This window comes from Ursus americanus, chromosome 8 (assembly GCF_024610735.1).
Source record: "Ursus americanus isolate L20-20 chromosome 8, mUrsAme1.1.p, whole genome shotgun sequence".
NCBI lineage: Eukaryota > Metazoa > Chordata > Mammalia > Carnivora > Ursidae > Ursus > Ursus americanus.
This window is the reverse complement of record NC_142134.1, coordinates 81,817,178-81,842,048: the sequence shown is the minus strand read 5'-3', so window position 1 is coordinate 81,842,048 and position 24,871 is coordinate 81,817,178. Positions and strand designations below refer to the sequence as shown.

The 24,871-nt window shown below is 52.2% G+C and overlaps 1 protein-coding gene across 1 annotated transcript in view; it reads right to left on the bottom strand.

Annotated features, from left to right (window-relative positions):
• The window catches only part of TNIP2 (TNFAIP3 interacting protein 2), a 39,019-nt gene extending 26,463 nt beyond the window's left edge, over positions 1 to 12,556 (bottom strand). Inside the window, exon 1 of the mRNA XM_045774763.2 lies at positions 12,120 to 12,556. Coding sequence (XP_045630719.2) covers positions 12,120 to 12,398 — 279 coding nt within the window. The 5' untranslated portion in view covers positions 12,399 to 12,556. The remainder of the gene's footprint in view (positions 1 to 12,119) is intronic.
• Between the last annotated feature and the right edge of the window lie 12,315 nt (positions 12,557 to 24,871).

Below are 24,871 nucleotides of genomic sequence, written 5' to 3'. Positions count from 1 at the left end.
GGCTCCCAGCGGAGGAGCCCGACGTGGGGCTCGATCCCAGAACACCGGGATCACGCCCTGAGCCGAAGGCAGACGCCTAAGGACTGCGCCACCCAGGCGCCCCTCATCATAGTTTCTGAAAGACAATGAAAAGGTGATGCTTGTGACTAGGGTTATCCCTGGCTTTTTAAAAGAATAGGAGGTGCAGCGTATTAATCCTCTGGACAGCAATGCAGAAGGGTCAGAGGCCGATCTGGACAAATTGGACAATCACTGAGCATCATTTTAGTTATGTATTGATAAGCCCTGAATTATTGCTATTTGCATTTTAGTTCCACCTTCCACGCGTTACAAACTGATCGTGTTCTTGACATACCTATCATGTATTCTCATCTATACTACCTGAAGACAATTAGACAATTGTTGATTAACATCTAACAATAATGGCACGATAATCAAGCTTTTTGGGGACAAGAAGCACAACATATGTGCTTGACGTTTGTTTTCTATCTATGACTCACCATCAATCCCTTGGAGTGAACAAAATGTTGCTATTAAACTTTTCCAATCAGACCATTTTTCACTAGATTCGTTACACACACATTTAGGTAATGGTTAAGTTCACAAACATTTCATAAAAGAAGAGAAAAGGAGAAAGAAAGAGAAAGGAAGGAAGGAAGGAAGAAAAAAGAAAAGAAAGCTGATCAATGTAATATACCACGCTAACAGAATGAAGGGAGAAAAACACATAATCGTAACAATTGAGGTGAAAACTATCTCCACGTAATAAAAGCCATATTTGGGGCACCTGGATGACTCAGTCAGTTAAGTGTCTGCCTTTAGCTCAGGTCATGATCACAGGGTTCCTGGATCAAGCCCTGTGTCCAGCTCCCTGCTCAGCGAGGAGTCCACTTCTCCCTCTCCCTTTGCCTCTCCCCCTGGCTCATGCTGTCTCCCTCCCCCCTCTCCCCGTCAAATAAATAAATAAAATCTTTTTTAAAAAATAAATAAAAGCCATCTTTGAAAAACTCACAGTAAATACCATACTCAATGGTGAAAGACTGAAAGCTTTCCCTCTAAGATCAGGAACAAGTCAACAGTACCCACTTTCAACACTTCTATTCAAAATAGCACTAGATATTCTAGCTAGAACAAGTAGGAAGAAAACAAAAGAAAGAAGAAGGCATCCAAATAGGAAAGGAAGTAAAATGATATTTTGCAGATGATATAATCTTGTATGTGGAAACTCTAAATACTCTACACACATACACGCAAAAAAACTTAGAATGAATTCAGCAAATATCAGGAAACAAAGTCAACACATGAACAACAGTATTCCTATATGCTAACAATAAAGAATCTGAAAGAGAAATTATAAAAGCAATCCCATTTACAACAGCATCAAAAAGGATAAAAGACTTCTGAATTAATTCACTCAAGGAGGTGGAAGACCTGTACAGTGAAAACTATAAAACGTTCCTGAAAGAAATTAGGACATAAATAAATGGAAACATCCCATATTCACAAACTGGAAACTTAATATTGTTAAGATGTCAATACTGTGAAAATTATTAAGGGAAACCTCACTAAAATGGAATCAGGAGGCTAGAACAGGGAGCCCTCATGTTCTATCACTTGTCAATTGCAGGACAGGAATGTTCTTAATTTTTCTTTTCTTTTTTTTTTTTAGATTCATGTATTTATTTGAGAGAGAGAGAGTGTGCGAGTGCACGTGCAAGCAGGGGGAGGGTCAGAGGGAGAGAGAATCTCGAGCAGACTCCCCACAGAGTAATGAACCCGACATGGTGCTCAATTTCCTGACCCCAAGATCATGACCTGAGCCAACACCAAGAGTCAGACACTCAACCTACTGAGCCACCCGGTTGCCCCAGGAATGTTCTTAATTTTTTTTTACGATTTTTTATTTATTCACTTGAGACAAGGGAGAGAGAGAGAGAGAGCATGTGCAAGCGTACAAGTGGGCGGCAGGGAGGAGCAGACGTAGAGTGATAAACAACAGGCTCCCCACTGAAGCAGGAAGCCCAACGCAGGGCTTGATCCCAGGACCCTGAGATCATGACCTGAGCTGAAGGCAGACACTTAAATGACCGAGTCACCCAGGCGCCCCGTTCTTAATTTTCTTAAGAACGTTTTCTTTTTACTAACTTACTTTAAGAATACAGCATATAATACATGTAGCATACAAAGTATGTATTAATCAACTGTTTATGTCATTGGTAAGGCTTCCCATCAACAGGAGACTATCAATAGTTAAGTTTTCTGGAGAGTCAGGAGTTATACATGGATTTTCAATTGCACAGGAGGACAGCAACCATAACGCCCATGTAGTTGAAGGGTTAATGGTACTTTACTACCCCAGCAGAAGGAAGAAAGGTTCTTTCCTCCAGCTCCAACAGCCCAGCCCATGAGAGACCGTCACAACTCAGCCAATGAAAAGTTACTAGACTTCAAACTCCCAATTTACTGCAATGGACTGTCTGTCTACAAGAGCCCTCCCAGCTCCCCCTTTCCGCTATAAAAGAGCATTCTTCTCCTTTGTTCTTTGGACTTACCTATGGTTTTGCTGTAGCTTGCATGAACTGCAAATCTCTGCTATCCAGAATAAATCCATTTTTGCTGGTAAAATAAGTGAGTTTTATTTTTAAGTTTAACATTACTCAAAGTGATCTATAGATTCAATACAATCCCTATCAAAATCCAGTGATTTTTTTTTTGCAGAAATAGAAAAATACATCCTAAAATTCATACAGAATCTCAAGGAACCCCAAATATCCAAAACAATCTTAGAAGAAGAAAAAGGCAACAAAGCAGGACTCATGCTACCTGAATTCAAAACTGACTACAAAGCTACAGTAACCAAAACAGTGTGGTCCTGGCATAAAGACAGGCATTTACACAAAGGCGATAGAATAATGAGCCCAGACAGGTCATGATCCCAGGGTCCTGTGATCAAGTCCCACCTCAGGCTCCCTGCTCAGTGGGAAGTCTGCTTCTCCCTCTGCCTCCCTTAGCTCGTGCTCGTGCTCTCTTTTTCTCTCAAATAAATGAAATATTAAAAAGAAGAAGAAGAAGCAGCAGCAGCAGCAGCAGCAGCAGCAGCAGCCGCCGCAGCAGCAGCCGCCGCTGCCACCGCCGCCCAGAAATAACCCCTTGCATATATGGTCAAATGGTTGTTGACAGGGTGCTAAGACCATTCAATGGGGAAAGGATCGTTTTTTCAACAAATGCTGTGGGGAAAACTGGACATCCACATGCAGAAGAATAAAGATGGACTCTTTATTGAACACCATATACAATAATTAACTCAAAATGGATCAAAGACTTAAATGTAAGACCTAAAACTAAAACTCTTATAGGAAACATAGGCAAAAGCTTCACAATATTGAATTCGGCAATAATTTCTTAGATGTGATACCAGTGCACAGGAAACAAAAGAATTTCTCTATAGCATGTGATGTTGCCTTTTTTTTTTTAAGATTTTATTTATTTATTTGACAGAGACAGAGAGAGAGCACAAGCAGGGGGAGTGGCAGGCAGAGAGAGAGAGGGAAAAGCAGGCTCCCCACAGAGCAGGAGGAGCCCCATGTGGGACTCATCCCAGGACACCAGGATCATGACCTGTGCTGAAGGCAGTCACTTAACCAATTGAGCCACCCGGGCACCCAGCATGTGATGTTGCCTGATAGCATTTTACCCACAGTAGAACTTCTCTCAAAATTGGAGTCGGTTCTCTCAAACCCCGCCAGCTTATCAACTACGGTTATGCAATATTCTAAATCCTTGTCGTATTTCAACAATCTTCATCACAGCATCGTCACCAGTAGACTCCATCTCAAGAAACCACCTTCTTTGCTCCTCCACAGAAGCACCTCCTCATCCGTTCAAGTGTTATCCTGAGATGGCAGCAGCTCGCTCACCTCTCCAGGCTCCACTTCCAGTTCTCTGGCTGTTTCCGCCACATCTGCAGTGACTTCCTCCGCTGAGCCGTGAACCCCTCAACGTCCTCCATGAGGGCTGGAACCCACTTCTTCCAAACTCCTGTTAGTCTTGATATTGAACCATGGGAACATTTTCTTAATGGCGTCTGGAATGGTGAATCCTTCCCAAAAGATTCTCGACTTACCCAGCTCGAGCAGAGGAATCACCATCTACGGCATCTGCAGCCTTGTGAAGTGTGTCTCTTAAATAATAAGACTTCAAAGTCAAAATCACTCCTTGCTCCGTGGGCTGCAGAATGGACGCTGTGTCGGCAGGCATGAAAACCACACTGATCTCGCCATACGTCATCAGAGCTCTTGGCTGACCAGGTACAAAGTCAACCAGCGGTAATCTTTCCAAAGGAATCTTTTTCTTCTGAGCAGCAGGTCTCAACAGTGGGCTGCAGATCTCTGGTAAACTGTGCTGTAAACAGAGATGCTGTCGTCCAGGCCGTGTGGTCCGTTTGTAGAGCACGGGCAGAGGAGAGGTAGCGTAATTCTTAAGGGCCTGAGAATTTTCAGAATAGTAAATGAGCACTGGCTTCAACTTAAAGTCACCGGCTGCATTAGCCCCTAACAGGGGAGTCAGCCTGTCCCTTGAGCCTCTGAAGCCAGGCGCTGACGTCTCCTGTCTAACTAGGACAGTCCTAGATGGCATCTTCTCCCCAGATACGGCTGCTGCGTCTACACGGAGCATCTGCTGTTTGGGAGCCGCCTTCACGAGCGATCCCAGCTGGATCTTCTGCAGCACCTGCTACAGCTTCTCCATCAGCACGTGCTGCCGCACCCGGCACCTCTGTGTCTCCTTAAACCTCACGAACCCACCTCTGCTAGCTGCAGGCTTTTCTTCTGCAGCTTCCTCACCTCCCTCAGCCTTCGTGGATTGAAGAGAGTCGGGGCCTTGCTCTGGATGAGGCTTGGCTTTAAGGGAACACTGGGGCTGGTTTGGTCTCCTACCCAGACCACCACCATTTTCTCCCTATCAGCAATCAGGCCGTTTTGCTTTCTTATCATTCATGCGTTCGCAGGAGTACGAGTAGCGCTCTTAACTTTCTTCGAGAACTTTTCCTTGGCGTTTGCGACGTGGCCTTTTGGCACAAGAGGCCTACCTTTTGGCCCATCTCGGCTTTAGACATGCCTTCCTCACTAAGCTTTATCATTTCTAGCGTTTGATTTCAAGTGAGATATGTGTGACTCTTCCTTTCACTTGAGCACTTAGAGGCCATTACCGGGTTATCAATTGGCCTAATCTCCATATTGTTGTGTTTCAGGGAACAGGGAGGAGAGGGAGAGAGATGGAGGAATGGCTCGTCAGTGGAACAGTCAGAAAACACACATACTGATTAAGTCTGCTGTCTTTTATGGGCACAGTTCATGGTGCCCTAAAACAAGTACAATAGTAACATCAAAGATCACTGATCACACATCACCATAACAAACATAATCATAATGAAAAATTTTGAAATATTACAGGAATTACCAAATTATGACGCAGAGACATGAAGTGAGCAAACGCTGTTAGAAAAATGGTGCCAGGAGACTTACTTGATGCAGGGTTGTTACAAACTTACTTTCTTCCTTTCTTCTCTTCCTTCCTTCCTTTCCTTCCCTTCCTTCACCTTCCCTTCCTTCCTTCCCTTCTTCCTTTCCTTCCCTCCCTTCCTCTTTTTTTCTTTCTTTCTTTCTTTCTTTCTTTCTTTCTTTCTCTCTCTCTCTCTCTCTCTCTCTCTCTCTCTGTGTCTTTCTTAATAATCTCTACATAATGCAGGGCCCAAACCCACAACCCCAAAATCAAGAGTCACACACTCCACCTACCGCACCAAGCAGGCCCCCTGTCAAACTTTCAATTTATAAAAAACGCAAGATCTGAGAAGTGCAAAAAACTGAGGTATGCCTGTAGAGTATTCCTAAAACTCAACAACAAAATAACCAATTCAGAAATGGGCAAAGGATTTGATGTTTCTTCAAAGAAGATATACAAATGACCAATAAGCACGTGAAAGAATGCTCAACATCACTAATCATTGGGAAATTGCAAATCAAAGCTACAATCATTTTTTTTTAAAGATTTTATTTATTTAATTGACAGAGATAGAGACAGCCAGCGAGAGAGGGAACACAAGCAGGGGGAGTGGGAGAGGAAGAAGCAGGCTCCCAGCGGAAGAGCCTGATGTGGGGCTCGATCCCAGAACGCCGGGATCACGCCCTGAGCCGAAGGCAGACGCTTAACTGCTGTGCCACCCAGGCGCCCCAAAGCTACAATCATTTTATATTAAATCACCACAAACCCATCAGGATGGCTATTAAAAAAAAAAAGAATAACTAATGTTGTGAGAACATGGAGAAATTGCAACCCTGTGCACTGCTGGTGAAATGTAAAATGGTGCAGCCACTGTGGAAAAACAGTATGGTGGTTCCTCAAAAATTACACAGAGTTACCCTATGACCTAGCAATTCCACCTCTGGTACATACCCAAAAGAACTGAAAGCAGGGTCTCAAAGATAAATTTGTACACACATATTCATAAGGGCAGTGTTATTCATAAAAGCTGAAACATGAAAGCAACCCAGGTGCCTATCAACAAATGAATGGATAAGCAAGCTGTGGTACACAGGTACTGCGGAGTATTGTTCAGCCTTAAAAAGAAGGAATTTCTGGCTCATGATACAACACGGAAAAACTTGCAGGACATTAGGCTAAGTGAAATAAGCCAGTCACAAAAAGATAAATACTGTATGCTTCCACTTCTGTGAGGTCCCTAGAGTAGTCAAATCACAGAGACAAAAGGGAGAATGATATTTGCCAAGGGTGGAGGGTGGGGGGCAGGGAGATGGGGAGTTACTACTTAATGGGTATAATGTTTCAGTTTTACAAGATCAAAAAAGGTATGAAGATAAATGGTTAAAAACAAACAGAACACAAAGCTAACACAGCCCATTGTAAAGGCTGTATGCTGTTCCATTCAATAGAAAGCACGGCAGAACAGAGAAAGAAAAAGCCGGAAGGGAAAGGAAGCTGATATGTCAGGACCAGGCAGGGCCCATGAGGCTAGTACCTAGGTGGTGATGAGATGGGTTGAGCAGTCATGGGCCACATAGTGAACTGACACCATTATCCCAGAAAGTCTTAACTGGAAGAGCTTTGTAAAGCTACAAATATACAGAAGCCTTGTGTTACAAACAAGGTAAAGTCTCGAGTCTTACTGTGGTGGCAAAAAGAACCAGAATTCTCAAGACTGATCTGGCCCCATCACATGCTAGCTACAGCTCAGCCACAGATGCAGAGGTCACCTGGCAGTCCCTGCACACCTCAGACTACAGCCTCAGGATCCTCTCTGGGAGCCCCCAGTCTCTACCAACCCAGGGTTGCTGCTCCTAATGGGCGGGCTGACATGGCCAGTGAGGAGACCAAACTATTGATCAATTCTTCTCATTCTTTTCACTCTGCACAGCGTGAAACCTCTCCATTCCTCCACAGGTTCTGTGAAAGACCCAGATAGATGAAGGAGTAAGACACAAACACGTAATCTCATAAGATACCAGATTGTTAAAATGCTCCTTAAATATTTAAAAATCCTAAAACAAAACCTGTATGTCAGGGGTAAAGGACCATATAGATCTAGGACTACAGATCTGCTTGTCTGGGTCCTGGTTAGGGGATGTTGGGCCACAGGATGCCAGGACTGAACATGTGGGCTGAACGCCAATGGCCACCAGACTACAAGTAGAGTCCTGCTACTTGCGGGTCTAAGTTGGTGGTGAGTATGATGCGCTCCGGTCCCCGCTCTGCACTCATCTGTTGTGTCCATGACACAAAGATCAGTGGTGCAGACCAGGTGCCTTCTAAATCTTCCTTCTGCCCTGATGAGTTATGAACCACCTCCCCCAGATGAGAGAAAGTGCTGCAGTAAGGGAGACATCTGGCTTCTAGAAGCATCTAAAATGAGGCAGATAAGAAAATACTGGCAATGTGATATGCAGATCTACAGACAGCATGAACTCAAGCACGCCAGTGTGTACATACCCTGTGTGTAAAGGAAAAACAGGGAGGAGGCATGCCGAGAAATGAACACTGGTTATCCCCACATTGTGGGATTACGGTGGCTGTTATTTTGTTCTTTATTCTTTATTCTTTCCTCTGTTTTTCAGATATTCAAAATTACTTTTATAATAAAAATAAAGGGGGGTACATGTCTCCTTTTCACTCAAAAATCCGGCTGCAGGCCCAAGCCTAGACGCGATCATTGTCTTCTGTAGCTACTCTCTTTGCAGACCTAGTTTCTTTCCCGGGACAACCCGGATAATAGCTATGGCCCAAACAGGGCACTAGAGCTCACCCAAATGTGTGCGGCACTTCAAACAGCTGTTACGGACAAATACCGTTACTCTCGCCCCTGGTCTAAGCGTTCATGGTTCTTCACGAAGACAGACATAACATCAATGACAGGGACGAGAAGGAGGGAAAGTAGATTTGTCTGTTATCCCACACTCGCAGGCACTGCAGCACTGTCATTGCTCCCAGCAGAAGAGAGCTGCTACTAATGAAAGACTCATTTACGACTGGAGCTGAAAGTCACCTCAGAACATAACCAGGGTTCACGTGGCCCAGAATAATACAGTCACATGCAAACCTCACACCCAACAAGGGGGCAGACCTCTTAGAACCCAAATACATACCCATCAGAACTCCAAACAGGCAGAGAGCCCTCAGATCCAACATAGACACACACAGACACACACCCCTCTCAACCAACATGGACACACATACCTTACACCTAGTAAGAGTACACAGACACTTCAGAACACAAACGCACACATACCTCCTAGAATCTACCACAGGCAGATGAACTTTCCTTAGAACCAACACAGGAGCTCCTCCTCAAAACCTAATACACGAAACTTCATAACGAACAAGAACACTCACCCCTCATCCCAATACAAGCAGAAACAACACAGGCATACAGGCCACTCAGAACTGAACACAGAACAGGGCGCCTGGGTGGCTCAGTCGTTGGGCGTCTGCCTTTGGCTCAGGGCGTGATCCCAGCGTTCTGGGATCGAGCCCCGCATCAGGCTCCTCCGCTGGGAGCCTGCTTCTTCCTCTCCCACTTCCCCTGCTCGTGTTCCCTGTCTCGCTGGCTGTCTCTCTCTCTCTGTCAAGTAAATAAATAAAATCTTAAAAAAAAAAAAAAAGAACTGAACACAGAGCACACACCCTCAATTCAAAGTGGGAACACACACCCCTTCCAAATGAACACCTATTCACACCCCTCAATACATAACACCCCTCAGACACAACACAGGCACATACACCTCAAACCCTACATGGGAAACACACATCTCAGAACCCAAAACAGGGACACACACCCCTTAGACCCAACACAGGAGCACAAACATACCTTAAAACCAACAGGGACAACAACCCTCACTCAATATGGGAGCACACCCTTCAAAACCAACATTCAACATACAAACCTCAGACCCAACACAGACAGACAGAACACCTCTCAGAAACCAACATGGACACATAACCCTTAGAACGCAACACTGGCACACACACCCCTCAGAAAAAAACATGGATATACAACCACTGGACCCAACACAGGCATAGCACAGGAAAACACACCCCTTTAGAACCAACATAGACACACAACCCTCTGACCCAGATGGGCACACACACTACTCAGAACCAACACAGACACAGAACTCTCAGACCCAATATGGGCATACATACCCCTCACAACAAACATGGGAGCACAACACTCTAAAGCCAACATGCACACATACACACCTCAGAACTGACACTAACACAAACACCTCAGACCTAAAATGGACACACACACACTGCTGAGAAGCCACTGAGGTGCATACACCCCTCAGAACCCAACATAAACACATCCCCTTACAACCTATGCAGGCACACACTGCTCAGAATCAGCATGGGCACATACACCCTTCACAACCCACAATGGGCACACAAGAGCAGACTCCGCAGAACCTAATCCCAAGACACACCCCCTTAGAACCTAAAACAGGTACATTACCTCTCAAATCAACACAAACACACACCTGTAGAACCAACACGGGCACACAACCCTTCGACCTGACACAGGCACACAAACTCCACAGAACCCAAAAGAAGCACACACACTCCTCAGAACCAACACAGACACATGACACTCTCATCCAGCTTGGGAGCACATCCTTCAAAACCTAACACATGCACACACCCCTCAAACCCAGGATGACAGCACACCACTCAGAATTAACACAAACACACACCCTCAGATCCAACACGGACAGACACAGCTATCAGAAGCAACAAGGACTGGGGCGCCTGCGTGGCTCAGTCGTTAAGCGTCTGCCTTCGGCTTGGGCGTGATCCCAGGGTCCTGGGATCGAGCCCCACATCGGGCTCCCTGCTCCACTGGGAGCCTGCTTCTTCCTCTCCCACTCCCCCTGCTTGTGTTCCCTCTCTCGCTGGTTGTCTCTCTCTCTGTCAAATAAATAAATAAAATCTTAAAAAAAAAAAAAAGCAACAAAGACAGACAAGCCCTTTAAAACCAAATGGAACCCAACCCTCAGACCCAACACAGACACACCACTCAGAACAACACAGACACTCAACCCTCACACTCAATATGGGAGTACGCCCCTCAGAATCAACACAAACACATACCCCCTCAGACCCAACACAGGAGCACACCCCCCCAACCAACATGGATTCATAACCCTCAGACTGAAACAGGCACACAGCCCTCAGACCCAACAGAGGAGCACACCCCTCAGAACCCCCCCCCACACAAACACCTCTCAGACGAAACCCAGGCACACACACACACACACACACCCGCAGAACCCAGTAAGAGCATCAGATGCTTCAGACCCAACATGGGAACATATACACACCTTCAGACCAACAAGGACCCACAACCCTCAACATGAGCACACACCCTTTGACCCAACACAAGATACATTGCTCAGAATCTAACACACTCACACACCCTCAGAATCAACATGAACACACAACCTTCAGGCCAAAACAGGCACACACACTCCTCAAAACCCAACGGGGGCTTACACATCTCAGAACCAACACACACACAACCCTTATGCCCAACACGTTTGCATACACACCGCTCAGAACCAACAGTGTCTCACAACCATTAAACCTAACACAGCCTTCAGATATAAATGGACACACAGTCCTTGACACAACACGGAGCACACCCCTCAGAACATAACACATACATACGATCCTCAGAACCAAGCGGAACAAACGCCCCTCATACAGAACAACCTTCAGAACCAACAGGGCACAAATACCTCTCAGAACCCAGAACGGGCACAAACCCCCAGAGCCAACCCGGACACACGCCCCTCAGATCCGCCACGCGAGTGCACGCACGCCTCAGAGCCAACACGAACACACAGCCTTCAGCACCCGCCGCCGGAGCAGGCGTTCTGAAGGCAACCCACGCACACGCAGCTCGGGACGGACCACACGGCTCCCCCAAACGCAACACAGGCACGCACCCACCCTGAACAGCCAACAAGAATGCACAACCCTCGATCCAACACGGGAGCACACCTGTCAGACCCGCACTGCGAAAACTCAGAGAGGAAACGTTGTTCAGAATGGAGTCCGGACAGGGCCAGGAGGAGCCCCCCTCCTCGGCCGCAAATCCAGCAGCAGCGGAGGGGCCCTGCACGCCCGCACTCCTCCGCTACCCCTCTGCCACAGCCCTCCCAACGCCCCTCCTCTGTAAAAGAGCCTCCCCTCCTTTGTCCGGTGGCCTCACCCGTTAGTGTGTCCCAGACCGCAATTCTCTACTATTCCCGAATAAACCGATTTTTGATGGGGAAACGACTGGCAGTGTTATTCTTAAGGTTAACAGCGTCCACGCGCGCCCTCCGAACCGACAGGCAGACACAACACCGCCCTCCGCACTCAACACGGACGCAGGCACCCCTCGCAAGTCGGAACCCACCCCCGCACTGTCCTCACACCCAACACCGGAGCGCAACTCTCAAACTCTCGGAGCCCAGCGCGGCACAAACCCTCAGCCCCAGCGCGGACTCACGCGCCTCAGAAGCCGCCGCGAGCCAAGCGAGCGAGACCCTCGCCCACCGCGGACGCACCTGGCGCAGCGCCGCCTCGCCGGCGCCGCCCTCCCGCTGCCGGAGCTGCTCCCGGAAGCGCGCCACCTGCTCCAGCAGCGCGTCCACGAGCGAGGGCGCCGCGTCCCCCTCGAGCGCGGCCAGGCGGGCGCGGAGGCGCTCTATGAGGGCGTCTCGGGCGGCCAGCTGGTCCTGAAGGCGCCTCAGCCGCTGCCCGGCCTCGTGGTACAGGCCGCAGAGAGCCGCTGCCGCGCGCGCGGCCCCCTCCTGCCCGCCGGACCCGGTGCCCCCTGAGGACATGGCCGCGGGCCCCGACCGGCGAGCGCGCGGGCGCCGCCAACTTCCGCGCCCGGTCTGGGCGGGCTGCGCACCTTCCCGGAACTTTTCCCGGCGCGCCCCGCCCACCGCCGAGAGCCCGGCCCCGCCCACGGCAACCGGCGCGGCCCCTGACCCGCGGAAAGGCCGTCCCAGACCCTCGGGCAGCGCTGCCCCGCCCACGGCGATCTGCCTGGCCCCGCCCCCTCCGTCCCTAGCTCGGCCCCGCCCAGGCGACCAGCTTGGCCCCTGACCCGCGGAAAGGCCGTTCCAGACCCTACGACAGCCCGGCCCCGCCTCCTGTCGACCGCCCCGCCCCGTCCCTTCCCCCTCCGCCCACAGCCCGGCCCCGCCCACGGCGACCGGCGTTGCCCCTGGCCCGCAGAAAGGCTGTCGCACACCCTGCGACAGCCCGCCCCTTCTCCAGGCCCCGGCTGGTGGCCCGGCAGTCCCGGAGTGGCGGGCTCGTCCCAGCAGTCCCGCCCCCTTCCCCCCCGCCCCCTCCCGGCGTCGGGGGAGTTTTCGGAGAGAGGGAGGGAGGGTGAGCCGCCTCTGATGCAGCTGCGGATGGGAGGGGAAGAAGGGGTCAAGGGCGACCTCGAGTGTTGGACCTGTGCGTGGGTCCACATCCCCGGGCTCAGGCCGGGTCGGCCACACACAGCAACAGGAACAGGGCAACGTTCCAAGAGCTGAGCCCGGGGGGATGCTCTACCCCCGCAGCTGCATGGTAGTGACCCAGAGCAGGGCGCCGGCCCCCCGCGTGCCCCTCGCTAAGGTATCCTTGGAGCAGGGAGCAGGAGGGAGCTGCCCTGTCCTACCCTCACTTCATCCCTTTCCTTCCTCCAACTCCCAGCGTTTCTCTGGCTCCGCGCTGTTTCCTTTTCAAAGCCTGAGCTTTCCCCCACGATGACGAGGACGCGCGAGCGCACCTGCGCTGTTTCAAAGGTTCCCTCCCTCACGGCCGCCGCGTCTTCCGCCCTGTCCCCATCTGGTTTTCCCCTTTATGTAGTCCATTGCCAAGCTAGGGCTGGGCCCAGGGAAAACCCTCGCAGACTTGTAAATCACACAAGTGTATGAGCAAAGCCAGCTCACACTTCCTCCTCTGCAGAGGGAAGGTCAGAGCCAGTACCCTCCCTACCTGGTTGGGGGTGTTGTGGGGGCTAGAAGATGAAGTGTAAGCCCACAATCGCTGTGGCTATGGCTATGGGTGGAACACTCTGTTTGGCTGAGGCAGTGGTGGATACAGGAACAGCTCCAGCCCCACAGCTGTTAGAGGTGGGATGAGTCCTCATTTTATTGCTATAGGTATAGCTTGGGGCAGGTCCCACAAGCGCCCTTGAACCTGGTTCTCAGCTGTGGAATGGGCATTCCAGTCTCTCATCCAACAGTCTTGGAGTCCCATGTATTTTGGAAATCAGGATCTTTGGATTTTATGTAGGGACATGTCATTGGGATAGCCAGCCTCCAGAACGGGTCCCCCAGCTCCTGGGATCCCACTGTAGTGATTTCCCCCCTTGATACCATTGTAACCAATAGGATATTACAGACAGGGTGGAGTGCGATTTCTGCAGTGACGTGGAAAGACGTTGTGGCTGCTGCCTTGCTCTTTCCTGGATCAGCAGCTCTGGGGGAAGCCACTCACTGTATCATGAGGCCATCAAGCAGCCCTGCGGAGAGAAGCTAAAGCTTTGTGCCGATAGCCAGTGTCAGCTTGCGCACTGCACCCTCCAGCCCAGTCAAGCCTTCAGGTGATGCAGTCCCAGCCAACATCTTCCCTGTGACCTCGGGGGACACGCTGAGCCGCAAGCACGCAATGCAGCTGCTTCTGAATCCCTGACCCACAGAAGCGGTATGTAGTCCAAGTGTATCATGTTACACTGCCAGCTAAGGTGTGCGTAGTCCGATGTACGGAAGTAGGAAACTAACATGTAGTATATTATGATGTGCCCACTGAGGCATGGGACAGCACCCAAAACCAGATACATTAGAATTTCTCCAAAGACAGATGACTATTCAGACTGAGATAAATAAAGACAAGCAAAAGACTTACAGCTTTCAAGTCAGATTTCTCACCAACTTTAAGGAAAACATTTTGAGTTTCCGAGCTTCCAGGATCTCAGAATTACGGATGAGGGATGGCAGACTTCCCATAACAGGTGTCTTACAGGGTGTTGTAAGGATTCTTAGGTTAACATCCTTCATAGTGTTATTAACAACATGCCAGTGCCTTCAATGAAAATCCAGGTACCGAGTCAGGCACTGGGGATTCGTGGGCAAATGCTCTGATGGTGCAGACAGACGCTCTTTCAAAAAAAAAGGAAGAAGGAAGGAAGGCAGGCAGACTGGCTGCAAAGTAAGGAAACTTTGTACAGGAAAGGGGGAGGGATGTGTAAGGAAATAAGTAAAGAGCAAAGAAGGAGAAACAGGAGGACAGCCAGACGGAGGCGAGTTTCAGCAGCAACGTAAGGCACAGAAAGGAGTGAGCCCCAAGCAGAGGGAACTGTGCCCAGGGAGAGTTCCAGGGACCAACTCCCTGGCCGGAGTGTGGCCAGATCAGCCTCTGGCAGCACCTGTGCCAAGAAGCAGTATGGGGAGGGGCTGCGGGCCTCTCCGCGGGCCAAGCACACCCACCCAACGGTGGCCGATCTGGTTGGCTGCTGGTGGGGCTTAAGCCACCACATTTGCACACACCTGCTGCCATGTTCCCCCCTCCTCCCCAAACCCAAGCCCATCCCTTCCCAACATGTTCCTAATGTAAAGTTCCTACTTAGAGGAAGGTGAGTGTCTTAGCTCAGGCTCGCATTAACAAAATGCCACAGACTGGGGGGTGGGTGGGGAGCTTAAACATCAGACTTTATTTCTCCCACTTCTGGAAGTTGGAATTCTAGGTGCCAGCCAGTCTGCTTTCTCCTGGGCTGGCACAGATCCCCCCTTCCCCGTGAGTCCTCACATGGCCTTTTCTCTGTGTATACACATCCCTGCTGTCTTCTTCTTACAAGGACACCAAGTCCTCTTAGATCAGGACCCCACCCTAATGACCTCATTTAACCTGAATTACCTCCTTAAAGGTGATATCTCCAAATACAGACCCATTCAGGCGGTAGGACTTCAACATACGAGTTTTGGGGATGCAAGTCAGTCTATAAAAGTGGGGATGCTACTAAGTAGCACAAAGATAATTTCTACTTTCTCGTAAGGTGCTCAACACACAAAGGAAGGTTCCAGAGACTGCCTTTGGAAGAGGGAAGAGGTGGAACACGGAGTCAGACCGGGACAGAGAGTGGCCGTCAGGAGTCTGGGCTATGAGCCCATCACAGCACCTGAGAAGGTTGTTTGGTCCTGTTGTACCTGCCACAGCAAACGGAGGAAGAGGCAAACCCTCTGCCTCCAGCCGTCTCCACACCTTCCCAGCCACGCTAGCACAGAATTATTTCTACAACGTGCTTTTTTATCATGCCCTTGCTCCTGGTGCATTGGAGCAGCAGAAAGAGCACCAGGTTGAGGAGAGACCCCTTGGTTCTAGGGGTGGCATGGCCACTGCCCACCCTTCTTATCCTCTCTGTGGATTGGCCACGCATCCCTCTCCAGTCCTCACACACTAGCCAGAAGAACGTCCTATGCCCAGCCCTACACCCACTGTCCTTACTCACATGACCTGAAACAAAGCTCTACGAAGCCTGCCCCTCAGTGGGAGATAATGCAGGGACATTGGGTTTCCTGGCCCTGCAGTCCAGCAGTGTTCGGATTTGTGCAATCAAGGATTAGCTATGCAGGTTTGGGCGCTCAAACTCCGCACACACTCCAGAGAAAGAACGGGCGTTTGGCCCACTCCTGGGAGATGGTCTCTAAGCCCTTGCAGTGTCCTGTCTGGTAAGATCTCTTTGCTTACCGAGAGGCCTCAGGCCACACCACGTAGCCCACGCTAACGGTACAGGATCACAGGGTTCTTGTCTCACCGAGTCCAAGAATGAATCTCACGGACACAAAAGGCTGAAGTGAAGTGAAAGTTTATTACGTGAAGGTGAGAGCAGAAAGGAAAGGAGACACTCTCTAGAGGGAGAGGGGTCCCCAGGGGCGGCCACCGAGGGCTTGTAGTGGCAGTCTTCCCCTGAGAACTGACCGGGAAGCTTGTGGCCTGGAGATTCTCGTGCCGTTTTAGTTTGACGATTGATAACTAACCCTTAATGACTTAATTCTTTGAGGTTTGGTCATTTTCTGTGATACACTATAGCTCCAGAGAAGACTCCCCGCCAGCCGAGGCGGGTGGTCTGTTTCCTTATCTCTTCCTCACTCTGGCTTAGCCCTTCTGCCTGCCCGGAATAGTCTCAGAGCTGAGCCGGGGGCCCCCTCCTCTCCCTGTCTCTACCGTAACCCTTTCTTTACTTACTAAGGATAGGATTTTTGGCAGGGCGGGGATGGGGGGGACACAATGTACCAGCTTGACTCCTGGAGGGGCTGGACACTGGGTAACTAAGGCCAGTCACGCTGGTTCTCCACAGTGACATCGAGGCTGGGGAGCTTCCTGGTGGGCAGTGAGACAGAACAGGGACTGGACTCAGGTCCGCCATCCCTGACCCCCAAATCCAGCATTCACTGGCTACTTCCATAAGGGGAAAAAAAAAAAAGCTAACCCTCTGTGCCTCTCTAGTGGTGAGTGGAGTAAGCATCCTGCAGGAATGCAGAGGGAGGATGTTTGCTGCGAACACTGGCGAAGACTGGACCAAACCAGTTTGCACCAAGATGGACCCCAGCACTGACCTTTCACTGACTTTTTCCCTCATTATAATACTAAAAATCACGCACAGGGGTGGAGATTTAACATGCTTATTAGACACCACCGGCTTGAAGAAAAAGCATGACTTTAAGCACACAGGTGCTAATAAATTCCGATCTCTACATGCTCCCACAGCACCCTTTTCCCACCTGTTCCTTTAAAAACTCTCCCTGACCTCCCCTCGGAGAGCCAGCCTGAGGATCCTTTCCTTTGTGCGGACTTCCTCACGCTCAAGCATAAACCCAATAGGGGCGCCTGGGGGGGCTCTGTTGGTTGAGCAGCGGACTCCTGATTTCAGCTCAGGTTATAATCAGCGTCATGAGATGAGCCCCGAGTGGGGCTTTGCGCTCAGTGAGGAGACTGCTTAAATTCTCCCTCTCCCTCTGCCCCACCCCCCCTCCCTCTCTTAAAAAAATAAATAAATAAAAGTGTAAACCCCAATAAAGCCTGACCCATGCTTTTAAATTTTGCGTCCAGCCTCATTTCTACCATTGCTGGGTCCAGTGTTGCCGGAATGTGTAAATGCTGTCCGTAAACACCCCTGGGCCGGCACAACGGAGCTGGTGCCTGGGCTGGCTGGTCCCTGGCCCACGTGCCGTTCACCTTTGCCGATTACAATCCGTATCCTTTTCTGTTCTACATCCTAACTGTGAGTATAGAAGCTCGTCTGAGTTCTGTGAGTCCTTCTAGTGAGTCCCTGAGCCCGAGGGCATATTGGGAACCCTGACAGGGCCTTTCGCAGTGAATATGTATTACTGGTCGCTGCTCCCAGCCTCCCACCGCTTCTGGCCGTGCCCTTTTGCCAAGTGACTTTGGGTACCTGCACCAGAGTAGGCCAAAACTAGGTCTCTGCCACTCAACAACGAAGCTGGCCAGTGGGTGTCAGCAGAGGTCATGCAAGATGAGGTCATGCTTCTGCTGATCCCTCGCCCCCCTCCCCCTCCCCCGTGGTCCCCGAAGAGCAAGTCCTGGGAGCTTCAGATGGGAGTGAGACCTTGGAACAAGGCCAAGCCCGATCCACAGCCTGCAGCCGCAAGGGCCTATGCCCTGCCTGTTCTCATGCACGTCTGCACCCCACTCACCGTGGTCCTTCTATGGACCAGCCATCCTGAGAGCCCCCTGAAAATACCAAGTTCTTTCCCGCCTCAGGACTTTGCACCTGCTGTTCCCTCTGCCTGGAATGTTTGTTCCTGCCACTTTTTGCACAACTGACAGCTACCTCACATGTGGGGTCACCCCGGATAGCAGGTGAGAGAACTAAGCTCGGGTAGCTGAGCGGCCCCAGGGAGCTGCCCCCAGCCTGTGCCCGGCAAATGCTTCTCCCCTGAGGTTGCAGATCCCCTTTTTCGTGGATTTCTTGGCAAGGACTGGGCTCTCTGTGAAATGATGTATTCTCTGAGCAACAAAGTGGATCCCCCCTGCAGTGGGTTACGAGGTGTCTCCCAGAAAGACATGTCCAAATCCTTTCTCCCAGAACTGGTGAATGGGACCTTATTTGGGAAAAGAGCCTTTGCAGCTGTAATCTAAGAATCTCAAAATGCAGGGATCATCCTGCATTATCCAGGTGGGCCCTAAATTGGATGACAAGTGACCTTATTAGAGGCAGAAGGAGGAAAACACAGACGCATGTAGAGGAAGGCCATGGGAAGACGGAGTCATAGAGTGGCACACTCCAAGGAGGCCAGCAGACACCAGAAGCCGCCGCGGCTCCGTCCGCACTCCTGCTCGGGGACTAACCCCGTTGCTCACCCGGGAGCCCCCCTCCTGACGTGTCATGCATCCTTGCTTTTTCAGAACCCCTGCTGACAATCATAGCTCAGGAGCCACCGCATCGCTCAGTTCCCAAGGGGGCTCTTCTTCCTCAACCCACAGTTCCCCGTGCACCCCTGGATCCCAGGTGCCCTCTGCGCACCTCACAAGGGAGGATCCTGAAAGAGGACCCTCGGGTATCAGCGATACTGGCTCTGTCTGCCGGTTCGTCTTATACTGTTTGCCACAGCGAGTGGGGCTTTGCTCATCAGAGGTGCTGGCAGACGACTGTGGGATCAGGGGCATGGTGCCCCCAGGAGGTGGGGCTCACAGGTGGCCACTGTGGTGGTCACAGAACAGACTGCACTGGCTCAGCCACTGGAGGAGAGGTCTTGAGCTGCCCAACGGCCCCTCCCAGGCCCAGCGTCCATGCCTCCTTCCATCCGCTCACCATCCCTCCACAGCTCTCTGTGAGGCTCCCGGAGGTCCAGCTCAGCAGGGAGACTGTCACCGAGGGCAAGCACGATGTGGGAGGCTCGGTCAGGGCGAGGGAGGGGTCAGAGCCCCCAACCTTGACCTACCCTTCCGTGTCCCCTCCTCCTTTAGGTGCTTTCTCTGACCCCACCAGGAGCCAGGCTCCAACCCTGACTCTTCCTGGCTTCCATTCAGAACGCCCAGGAAAGACAGGTGGCCTGTGACTGGACACAAGGAGGAAGGACAAGGCCGTGTAGGTGTCTGGGCAAAGAACCTTCTAGGTGGAGGGAACAACAAGGGCACAGTCTCAGGGGTGAGTGCGAGGCCTGGTCAAGAGCCTTGGTGGAGGCTGGGTCCACTGGAGTGGGGCAACAGGAGAGGACAAGAGAGGGACTGGGACAGATGGAGGTTCCAATGTGGACACTCAGGTGGGCTCCAGTGGGGCCCGGGTTTTCCCTGAAGCCCTCAGCATGTATTTGACCAGCTTGTGGCCACCATCACATTTGCTGTTGAGAGGCAGGCAAGGGACAGAAAATTCTGGACCATTTAAGAGTCTAGGACCTGAGGCCAGAATGGGTGAGGCTGTGTTCAGGCAATGCAGTGCCAGCCTGCCCCACACAGCCTAAACCGCTGGTGGATTGAGCTGGAGGCGGCCCCTCGCTTCTGTCCTGATGACCGCTTCTGTCCCCATGGCCCCCTCTGTCCATGTGACCCTGTCTGACCTGTGCCCTCTCCCCCCTTGGATGTGGGGCTGAGGGCGGTGGAGACTCGCTGCAGGGAGAGCAGAGCCCCTGAGCGCAGAGGAGCGCCTGCACAGGACCCTCAGGATAGGTGCAGGCCCCCGGAAGACCCTCCTGCCGAGAGACCCCGGCCACTCTGCCACAGTACCCAACAGCTCAGCAATGGCCCACCGTTAGCCCGCCTGGAAGACCGACCCCTGACCCAGGTCTCACAACCGGTTCTTGACTGATCAAAATGCACATCTGGTGGGTTCCTACTCATTTCCTGGTGGACATGGGCACTTCAGGGCAGCTCACCTCCTGGCCAAAGCTCATGGACGTCTGACGCCAAGGAAAGCACCCCTACCCCACTCCCGCGGCATCCAGGAGACCTGGCTGGGAACCTGAGCTGCCCTAAACCCGGTTCCCTCCTTCACAAGAGGGCGCCCTGGGGCCCAGGATGCTAGGCTGTACCCTCAGCCTTGCTGGGGGGGGGGGTCCCCTAAGTGAGTGTCCACAAGGGGGCGATGTGGCCCAGTGCTTCCAGGGGCCAGCCAGCGGGAGGAGACCAGAGCCTCAGGCAGGACCTGAAGTCCCAGCCTCACCCCGCACCTGAGCACTCACAACTGAACGCTGGGTGCCCGGGGTTCTCATTGCTGAGCCTCCTCCCAGCTGTTCCGGGGCACACAGCCTGTCCCTGCTGGCCCAGAGCCCTCTGTACATCGCTCAACGGCCTTGCTCAGCTCCCAGTTCATGGCAGAGGTAGACACACCAACCTGCTCTCTCTCATCAGCGCCTGTGTGCTGGGGGAGAATTTGACTTCAGTCCTGTTGGTCTAAAGTGTGGTTACATCCAGAAGCTTCCGTGGCCCTGAAGGAGGTGTTTGTTCAGACTTCGTTAGGAAATGTGCCCTTGCACACTGCTTCGTTCCTCTGCTTCTCTCCCTAAGACGGTGTCCAAGTTTGGGAGAGGGAGCTCATGGGTCGCGGGAAGGGGGTTCCTAGCCAGGCTGGGGTCCTGGGGTGAGTTTGTTGATGTTGACTGGTCCCCACGGTGATGACCCTCATCTTCCAATTACAGGTATCCTCCCGCCCTGGACCCCATTCTGCCTTCCTCTGCCCACGTCCTCCCCGTACAGGAGGAGTCCCTATGGCCATAGGAGCCTGTACGTCACTACTAGACCACACTTTGGGGGCCAGGACCTGGAATTCCCCAGGCAAACAGCCCTGCCAGGAGTTGTCTCCAGCTCTGGCCTGCTGAGGGTGAATGGTGCTGCTGGTGTGTGTGGCCCCAGGGGTGTGTCAACAGAACTTGGCAGTGAGCTGAGTGGACCCCTTGAGGGGGTGCATATGGGGGAGGCTGAAGGTCTCAGAACAGATGCCCAGGCCAACATTCCCTCTGTGTTTACTGTTCATGCAAAGAACTCAGGGGAGCCCAAGGCTGTGAACCCAGACCAAGCCTTCCAGGGTGCTGCAGGGTGCACTTGCCAGTGACCAAGGAGAGAGTGTGTGTATTTCGCAGTAGGGAGCCTGATGTGTAGCTCGGAAATAGCCGAACACGCGGATGTGGCTCTCCCCAGGGAAGATCGGCCGGAGACGCACCTCATAATCCCTCCCCTCGATTTCTCTCTCTCCTCCCACGATCTGTGATCTACCACTGAACGCACCCCAGCCAGACGTGGGAGAAGCCTTTGGTCTGAGTGCACTAGCTCGGTTGTGGCTACACCAAGGGGGGGGAAAGGAGTGGGAAGCCTGACCACCTGGGGCCTCGACAGGCCAGTGCGATGTCTCGCTGCATGATCTGGCTTGGAGTCCTTGCTGCTTTGCTAGCCGGCCGGGCTGGGTGGCAGCGCCGGGACAGAGGCAGGTGGTAGCATTAAGTGAGACTTTTGAGCAAGGATTTGCAGGGGGTGAGGGAACGAGAAATGCAGACTTCTGAGGAAAGAGCCTTCCAGGCAGAGGGAGCAGCTCTGGAGAGGCCCAGAGACCCTCCCTGCCATTTTGGCTTTGAGCCAGCAGGAGGAGGCTGCAGGCCGAAGAACCGAAGAACCGAAGAACCGAAGAACCGGCCAGGAGCTGGGAAGGGCGGGGAGAGGCGCTCTGCCCCGAGAGCCTGCAGAAGGAATGCAGCCCTGCAGACAACTTGATTTTAGCCTGGCGAGGTCGGACTTCTGATCTCCAGAATTGTCAGGTAATGCCATGTGTGCTGTTTCAAACCACCGAGTTTCATGGCAGTCCTAGGAAACGCACGCAGAGCAGGGGTGCGGCGTGAGAGAAAGTCGAGGAGGATCTAAGGTCGTGGGCCTGCGCCACGAGGAGGGTGGCACTGCCTCACCTGGGATGCGGGAGGTGGGGTGCGGAGGGGAAAGGACCTCCTTCGCCAGCCTGCTCACCGTCACCCCAGCACCTGGCACGGTGCTTCATGTGGGAGGCGTCAACCGACACAGCTTTGCGGAATGAGTGAACGTTTAGGGGCTCAGTGAGTATATGGGGCATGCAGGAGTGACTAAATCATTTGCTGAGGCTGAGCTGGGAGCCCCCCTCCCCTCCCCGGTCTCAAGGGGTGGCTGGGGGTGGGGAGCCAGGAGAAGGTCTGGCCAGCCATACTCCTTGCCAGTCTCTGGAGCCCAGGCAGGCTCCGGTGGCCCTGCAGGGTGGGGGTCTCCGCCACTTTCGTCCCGCTCAGCCAGAGTGATAGGCAACCCCGGCTGGGGGATCATGGGGTTGCCCCCTCCGGCTGCCGTCCTCCCAGCCAGCCTTTGAGTCCCATCCTGCAGGCCCCTTCCTGCCCACCAAACATGCGACATCCCCAAGAGCCCTCTGGAAACATGTTTCTCTCCATCTTGCTCCGTTTCCCAGGCACATTTAGTGCTGGGATATTTTTCCAGAACCTTTGGCCCCAGAGAGAGAATTGAAGAAGGTTCTGAGCCTTCTTATGGAAGCAGAGGGGCCTACATAGCCCTGCTTTGGGCCAAGAAGCCAACTTTCGGGACCCTCGATGTCCTTTCCCCACCCGGGCAGCAGGAGTTTTCTAAGGGAGTCAGTAAGGCAGGGCTCTCCCAGCCAGGGTCCCAGGGTTTGGAAGAAGAAACGAGAGCCCCGGTGGGGGCACTCGGAGGCTGGGCACCTTGGCACGCTCCAGGGGTAGGTGGGTACGGGACATGGCAGCTGAGGACAGGCTGGGCAGGAAGCCAACGCAGCCCTGGGGGGAATGCTTGACAAATATATCCTCTCTCTGGTCCCAACGTTTGCATCCGTTCAATGGAGAGAAGGCATGCCTAGTCTAATCTTTTTATTTATCAGACACATTTGTATCCAGTGCCCACAGCGTGGCTAGCATGTGCTGTGGTCCCTGCTCCCAGAGAGGCCACACTATTTGGGTGGGGGTAATGTGCCCATAAGCTGAAAGTGACCTCGCCTCTGAAGGTGATGCCACCAGAGCCCCCAGCCGGTCCCTCAGGCTAACGTGGTTATGGTGGCTCTTGGATCTTGGCTCCTCCATTCCCTGTGGGAACAATTTCCTCCCCCTGGGGAGCCACCCTCCACACACAGGGGACTGTCTGTATTTCATTCCCAGACAGAGCCTTCCTCTTGGCAATCAGTGAGGGTGTCTGCTGATGTTTGAGGTGTTGGCTGATAACCACGCTGCCACCTGCCAACACAGGTGTTGGGGAGCCGCAGAAGTGTTACCTGTGAGTTAAGATGTTCAACGTGAAAGCCTAATGCTAATTGGGGTTTGATATTGTTTTTTGGGTTTTTGCTTGTTTTTGTTTTGTTTTTTATTAAGTAGGCACCATGCCCAGCACAGAGCCCAACACAGGGCTTGAACTCATGACATAGGATCAAGACCCAAGCTGAGATCAAGAGACAGACGCTTAACAGACTGAGCCACCCAGATGCTCCTGGGGTCATTTTTAATAAAGACTTTTGAAAACAGACTGCCGTGGACAGACAGACCCAAACAGTGAAATTCTTAGGGTAGCAGGTCGGGTCCCCAGCCATCAGCTGGGCTCCTCAGGTGTTTGCTGAAGCCTGGGAAAGCTCCTTCTTTGTTGTAAAGTTCCTTCATGTGGGAGAAGCCCAGGGAAAATGCAGTCCTCCCCCAATGCATGGGGAAGTTGGGTTTCAGAGGGAGGGACTAACTCTAGTCTTGGTAGCCCCAGGACAGAGGCAGGGCTTCCCATGTCCCCTGACCCCAGGGCCTTCCACTTCCCTCTAAAAGGCTCAGGAATTCATGGCCCCAGGGGCTTCTAGAAGTGTGGGTGAGGTGGAGCTAAAGTAAACAGGGCTGGCTGGAAAAGGACAGAGAACCAGATTTCTCTGTAGTGCCCACAGCCTCCAGACCCCCCTCCACCAGGCCATGCACTCACTGCTGGCTTCTCTGCTGGAGTGGGCTGGACACAGGGTCCCTGGACTGGGCCATGAGGCAGGAGGAGGAGAGTGTGCAGCACACATTTGCACCATGCTGCAACCCCAGACCTGCCCCGCCCCCCACCCTCAGTGTCCAGAACACTGGAGACTGGGTCTTTCCCTTCCAGGCAGGATGGCGGAGGGATTTTCTCCAGGGCCTCTGATCAGCCAGGAGATACCGGGGGCCACTTCCTGCCAGCTGACCACATGGCAAAACTGACAGTCAACAAGCCCGACTCCCGAGTCCCACTGTCCAGCCTGAACAGCCAGCCAGATGACCAGACATCTGAGGGACACCTGTGACCTGGAAGATCAAGATGAAACAGAAGAGGG